This window comes from Anabrus simplex, chromosome 1 (genome assembly GCF_040414725.1).
Source record: "Anabrus simplex isolate iqAnaSimp1 chromosome 1, ASM4041472v1, whole genome shotgun sequence".
Lineage (NCBI taxonomy): Eukaryota > Metazoa > Arthropoda > Insecta > Orthoptera > Tettigoniidae > Anabrus > Anabrus simplex.
In genome coordinates, this window is record NC_090265.1 from 1,450,836,258 (window position 1) to 1,450,843,637 (window position 7,380).

Consider the following 7,380-nt stretch of genomic DNA (forward strand, 5'->3'; position numbering starts at 1 on the left):
AGTGGAAGCAATGTCAGGATACAGCTAAGGGCCCCGTGGTCACACCCCGCGCTCCTAAGTTCAGAGCCCGCCTCTTGAGACAGGTAGAGGATACCGTGGGTGTTATTCTACCACCCCCACCCACAGGGGAGATAATTATGATAAGATAATTCATGAATTTGGGTGAATTTAGACTTTTGTCTTACTCTATGTCAATACCGAGCATTGCTGACAGGAAAATATTGTTCAGTCGTGTTAACTGCGATGGTTTATGTCATGCTTGTTTTAAGATGTAAAAAAGCATGGTCATCGGTCCATATCGACAAGGAGAATTATGATGATTATAAAAATGAAAAAAATTGTTAAGCAACGAACGCATGAAGAATAAGATAAGAGGGGTTCATGAAAGAAGGGAGGACTCCCTTTACATTAGGTGCCCTAATATCACAGAGTTGGAGTACAACTAAATGTGAAGGCCCACAATATCAAAAGTACATAAATATGATCAACAATAACACTACACTGGCCATTGTTTGGTGTGATATGCTCTGTTTCTTCTGCTGCCACTCATCTCCGATAGATGGAAATACTGATGCGTAATGAGTATAACAACCTGCCTGAATATTGGCGGGAAGTATCTGGAGAGTTAGATAACATCCTTCTTCAGCATGTCATTCCTCTGGTTCATAAATTTTCAGATACTACTTGTACGTGACACACTGGTTCATCATGGCATTCCAGCTATTCGATCCCTACTCTGAGGCGCTGATGGAATGAGGAGTGTGCACACTTAACGGAATATAATGGCAGAGGAATGTTCATGGCTGTTGCCGCCTGGTCATTTCAACTCTGGAACCTGACACTATTTGATCGGCAGCATAGTACTGGTCGATAATTAAAAGTGAGAAATAATGCCGTTTTTCATTTGATCGAGTATTTCATCTGCTAGCATTGCTTTTAATTGCGACACTGACGTCATTGGAATTACTTTTGATGATTTCAGTCGGAAAACCACAAAGACAGTCTTTCCGAGGTCGTAAAAAGGCAGATAGAGAATGAGTGCCTGCCATTATAATGAAAACTGCCCAACTTGATTGTGAATGGCAGTAGGCAAATGGACCTCCCATCATAATGCAAACTCCCCAACTTGTTTGTGACTGATAGTAGGTAAGAAGGCCTGCCATTGAAATGAAAATTCCCTAACCCAGTCTTCACATCAGAAAAGACTTCCCCGTCGCGTTTCTGGGGCAACGTTAAGGGTCGTGCCATTTACTACAATCTTACTAACGACGTGTACAGTACTTAACCTAGAATTCTGTATACAATGTAGAATTCCGTAGCGAGGCACGGGTACATTAGCTAGTCACAAACATTTCTGTTTTTCTTCTTCTTTTTTTTTTTGCTATTTGCTTTACGTCGCACCGACACAGATAGCTTTTGTGGCGACAATGGGATAGGAAAGGTCTAGGAGTGAGATGGAATCGGCCGTGGCCTTAATTAAGGTACAGCCCCAGCATTTGCCTGGTGTGAAAATGGTAAACCATCTTCAGGTCTGCCGACAGTGGGGTTCGAACCCACTATCTCCCGGATGCAAGCTCACAGCTGCGTGACCCTAACCGCACAGTCAACTCCCCCAGTAAATATTTCTGTGACATTCAGTTCGCTAATCTTCATTTTTTATTTCTCTTTAAGTTAGACGATAAATATTACCTACCGTAGGTCACTCACTGCTGTAACCGAGTTAGCGAAGCGAAAGATTGTGCTGATAAAGAGTGCTGAGTGAGGAATATGCGGATTGCTGCTGAACAATATCGGGCGACCATAGGTCGATTGCAGGGCCGTGTGAAGTTTGAACGTAGGGGTAGTGCGAAGAGTAACTAGCAACAGTGGGGCTTTCAGGTATCTCGTACGGTGACAGAAGTAGTGGCAGTCTTACTTGTAATTGGTGTTGAGAGGAATCCTGGTCCCGAACCAGTGGGATAAATTGGCTGGGAAGAGATGGAGAAGGTCAAACAAATAATGAGAAAGGCTTTTCAGGTGGAAAGAACTAGCAACCGTATTCTGGAACAATGTAATGAAATGAAAGAGATAGAAGAGTGTGTAAACGAGAAACTGAGAATTATAACAGAGAAGGTTGATGAATTAGAAATACTTAAAGCCAAAGTAATTGATTTAGAGGAATACTTAAGACATGCAGAGAAAATATGATCAACCAGGAAGCTAGGAGTATTTAAGAATAATTTACCGGGAATTCACTCAGAGATCTGAGATCCGTCAAAGTCCCCTCCTGGTTTCGCCCGAGTGTCATTTGTTTTATCCAACTTTGTAACAGAATGACAGTTCGTGGTTCGCTTGCGTGATTGAAGCACTAGTCAGCCAGCACATGCTGCCGGTAATCATTGGCAACATCGGAGAGGGAGAGGAGATTACAAGATTTCTGTTCATGTTGTGCAGTGTGAACTATGTGTTGAGGCAGTGTGTTGAAGTAACACCCATGGCTGGCATTAATGATCAGCTGCGAGAACATGTGGAGTTGAGATATATTATGTCTAACCTCAGTGTATTTTAGTAAAAATAATTTAAGTTATTTGTGTAGAAGGCATTAGAAATTTGTCGATTTTTTAATACATTTTGATGTATCAGATACGATAATTAATTTTGGAGTGATCATGTCCAGTTCTACCACATAGCATCCTTCGTACTGTCTACCCTTCCTTTGTGCCAGCACAGGCCCAACAGGTTCCTTAGTGTATGTTAAAATTTCCTGAGTAGGCGCCGTAAAATAATCAAAACTTCTTGCTGTGGCGCCACGAAAGGTCAGCAAGGATTTGACAGCAGTTGACTAAGTGTTCCCAAAGCGATTTATATTCTTTCATAGGAATTTCTTCCTTGTTTAGCGAAAAACTCACAGGGATTTCTCTACGAGAGATGCTGAGAATTTGCAAATTTTCATAGTTAAATAAATGATAAACTTCTCTTATCCTTCAAGCCAGGGGTCCGTGAGAGTTCTGGTTTATGTTCACTTGCGTGTAGGGAATGTGGCGCTTGCAGAAAGGGGGATTTAGGATGGTACTGCTATATCTAACTGCCCCACCTTCTCCATTGTCAACCTCCTCCCCCTTTGAGTGCCTCGAGCAACCTAACCTAATACAAGTTTTCATTGCTCTCCTGAAGGGGGAAGCGGGCCACCTAGAGGGAAACGCCCTCTCGCTAGCCGAGAGATTCGATATGGCGAAGGTGAGGGGGTTGGTGATCGTATCCTGTACTAGGAACTGCCCTGGAATTCTCCTTAGTGCCGAATAATGGAAAACCACGGAAAACTATTCTCAGAAGAGGCGACTGTGGGGACCAGCACCTCTCTGATTACCAAATGCAGCCGTGGCCACTGGTTCTCTGCTCGGTTGGTTGGTCGGTATGCAGAGTTGTAAATCCCTGGACCAGCTGTGGCCACCCGTCTCAGCACCCGCCGATCTTTTAGCAACATGACTGACAAGTTTCTTAACTCCATCACAAGATGAATGGAGGGTAACACTGCCATTGAGTTCTCGCTACTTGAATACTGTTAAAATAATTTAATGAGAAACAAATTTAAACTGTTTTCATGTAAACATAATTCATAAAATATAGTTTTATCTCAATAATAGAACACAAACATGTAAATGAGAAATTTAACTTCAAGTTCAAAATCCTAATTATATTTTTAATATTGTTCATCACCGGTTTACAAAACTATTTAATTTAATTTCCGGGTTGAACCGTGTTGTACTTGTACGCACATCACGTACAGTTTGCCGACGTTTCGAATACATTGCAGTATTCTTTGTCAAGGCGACTGAAATACCCCTACGCGATCCGAGGTAATCAGTCTCCCAGGCAGAAATTACACTACTACCAGCCACCAATTCTCATAGGTCCCGGGGGACCAGTGAGTGATTATAGCCCTTCGACCGTTATTTCAGGCCTTGAGTGTGGCCTTGATCTTGGCCTTTTGTATCCTAGCCTTTCTGGCTGACGTAAGCCCTGGCTGTCTCGTGAAAATTCTGGAAAGTATGTGTCACAGCCAGGTAGTGGGGGCTTGCCCGCGCTGTTATGTAATGGGGTTGCACGAGACAGCCAGGGCTTACGTCAGCCAGAAAGGCTAGGATATAAAAGGCCAAGATCAAGGCCACTCTAGTAATGTAATTTCTGCCTGGGAGACTGATTACCTCGGATCGAGTAGGGGTATTTCAGTCGCCTTGACAAAGAATACTGCAATGTATTCGAAACGTCGGCAAACTGGACGTGATGTGCGCACAAGTACAACACGGTTCAACCCGGAAATTAAATTAAATAATTCTTCACACCGTGGAAGCTTCACTTCTAAGGTTTACAAAACTGTTTTGTGTTTCTTTCTTTCTTCTTTTTTTTTTTTTTTTTTTTTTTGCAAGTTGCTTTACGTCGCAGAAACACAGATAGGTCTTATGGCGACGATGGGACAGGAAACAGCTAGGAGTGGTAGGGAAGCGGCCGTGGCCTTAATTAAGGTACAGCCCCAGCATTTGCCTGGTGTGAAAATGGGAAACCACGGCAAACCATCATCAGGTTTGCCGCCAGTGGGGTTCGAACCCACTATCTCCCGAATACTGGATACTGTCGGCACTTAAGCGACTGCAGCTATCGTGCTCGGTTTTTACAAAAGTTAATATAAACAAACACATGTGGTGCTCATCCTACACAGTAGTATATTCAATAAAAATAATATCACATTAATATATATATACAGCCTATAAAAAATTATTGGCATTGTATGGCACAATAATACCTGTATAAATAACGATTAAAAAGGCTATTACTAAACAAAATTCAAAACTTCTAATAGTGTGGCGTATCTCTTCAAGGTTGAGTCTCTAACATAGCCTACCTCTCCTTATTTACTCCAGTTATAGCAAATTTCACAAAAGGAAGCTATTTTTCACTCCCTATTATTTCACATCGAACATAACGTCGTTCATTCGTTCAGTTTCGTTTCTCCGGATTTAGTTCAAGTCAGTCATAGAAAGCAGCAGCAAGAGCTGGATGACTCCAAGTGTTAGTTAGGTAACTGTGGAAACATTACTGAAGAAACAACACCTCTGTGATCTAAGGAATATGTCAGATTTTCTGCACGCATGTGTACCCTATTTCATTCACCCCCTTTCCAGTGAAGTCCATTATCACTTTCGCCGTTATCATTTACTTTCGGCTTGATCTTAAATTTGTATTTCTTTAAGTTACCTTAAACCTGCTCAGTTCCACACTCTCGCCATACATGCTCATACGGGCATTCTTCGTGCTATTTTCTTATCTTTTGCCTCAGCCCTGGCATGAGATATAGCTTTTAACCTACCTGTAACTCTTGTTCAATCGGCCCGAAGATGTTAAAAAATTAAACAAGTTCAATATTGTTAACAACACCGTGAAAGCTTTTCGAAAATCATAGCGCCGAACGAGTTGGCTACGCTTTTCTTGGGAGTTTGCATTCGGGATATGATGGGTTCTAAACCTGTCCCAGACCTGTCCTATCCCATAAAGCCTATCTGTATCGGTGCAACGTAAACCACATAGCAAGCAGAAAAAATGGAACAAATCATAAAACTTGTTAACAGGAATTATAATTGTGTACTCTTCTCGACCCCTTCTTCTTCTCATTTAATGTGTTTTATGCAATTGTTTTCAGAAACACTGAGAAAATACCCACCGATTCCAAACCTGGCGAGACAGTCCTTCAAGTCATACAACATACCAGGTACCAGTGTCATCTTAGAGAAGGGCACTTCGGTAATGATTCCTACATTTGCAATACATCGCGATCCAAAATACTACCCAGATCCTGAAAGATTCGACCCGGATCGTTTCACGACTGAAAATAAGGCCAAACGTCCTAACTTTTCCTATCTACCGTTTGGAGAAGGACCTCGTAATTGCATCGGTAAGTGTAGAAATCAAGACAATTCGTCGTATTAATTTATGTAGATTTGTTCATCATGTCATAACTATGAATCCTTCTGTCCTTAGGTATGAGGTTTGGCTTGCTCCAGTCCAAGATCGGACTCTTCACTCTGCTGTCCAACTTCGAATTTTCAGTCTGTGAAAGCACGGATATTCCACTGAAACTCAATCCTAAATCTCCTCTTCTCGCCAGTACTAGTGGAATAAATCTGAGGGTTGTTAAAAGGACATAGTTATGTTAAGGAGATACATGAGCAACTAAAATGTACCTTTTATTATGTATTTTATTCTACTGTTGTAACATTGTGTATATTGTAACTGATATCTGATATGTGAATTAATTTCAATATCGGTGTAGTGAAAATAATGTTTAGTACCTGCCATATGTATTAACCTTGTATAATCTTTGTAAACTAGCATAAATGTAATAAATCCATGACAAGCTATGTACCTAAATTGCACTGTAATCCAGTATATTGCATATGATATGGTATTGTTATGTAATGCCTTAATATTGAAACTTTACAAATGTATTTCAACCAAATACATATCCTTTAGGATCCACATGGATTCATATTCAAATTATGTATAACTAACAACTGCAATATATCGTAAGCCTAATTTGTATCCACATTTTGATGGGCTCGTATTAGACCAATTCACTGTGGAAAATCAGGCCCAAACACATCACTTAATCTGTTCCTGTAAAACAATGTACTTTCAGATTGTATGGTTGTACATTTCAAATTACTATTGAATTTATGTTGTATGCGACCATGAAATCTTGAGTTATTGTTGAATATTACTACCAAGTTGCTTTTCTGTTATAACGTGAATCATTTTCTTCCATAAATTTCTTTGTTAATGCCAATATTAGTATTTTGAATTAAATACTCACTTGTTATTTTTTAATAAAATACTCGCTTTGTTAATTTGCTTCACTGAAATACAACTAAATTTTAAATAATGAAAAGAGATGTGAATGCCATTAAATAACCAGCAAACAGTAATATTTAGGAAATAAAGTATATTTTGCAACTCTTAGGTTCTGCAGTTTGCCGACACTAATTTTGAGTAATAACTAACAACTTGCAATACATCGTAAGCCTAATTTGTATCCACATTTCGATGGGCTCGTATTAGACCATTTCACTGTGGAAAACCTGAAAAAGAAAACATATGGTAACAGTATTTTAAATTTTGAGGCAGTTTATAAATCGTTACTCAAAATTAGTTTTGGCAAACTGAAAATCCTAACATTTATAAATTAACTGAGTCGGTTCAGATAAAAAGATATAGTCCACACCATTTATAAAGAACAAACAATATAAAAGAGAACGATTTCAATATTTCGACGTACATGGTTTAACTATGATCTAACTGGTTCACTTCCCTCAACCTTACAAATACATATTTAGGTGTCCGCTATCTGTA

At 39.9% G+C, this 7,380-nt stretch overlaps 1 protein-coding gene across 1 annotated transcript in view; it reads left to right on the plus strand.

Moving 5' to 3' along the window:
* Positions 1–6,940, plus strand: part of LOC136879383 (probable cytochrome P450 6a14) — a 42,083-nt gene extending 35,143 nt beyond the window's left edge. The window contains exons 4-5 of the mRNA XM_067153201.2: positions 5,675–5,926; positions 6,013–6,940. Coding sequence (XP_067009302.2) covers positions 5,675–5,926; positions 6,013–6,179 — 419 coding nt within the window. The 3' untranslated portion in view covers positions 6,180–6,940. The remainder of the gene's footprint in view (positions 1–5,674; positions 5,927–6,012) is intronic.
* The last annotated feature ends 440 nt before the right edge of the window (positions 6,941–7,380 follow it).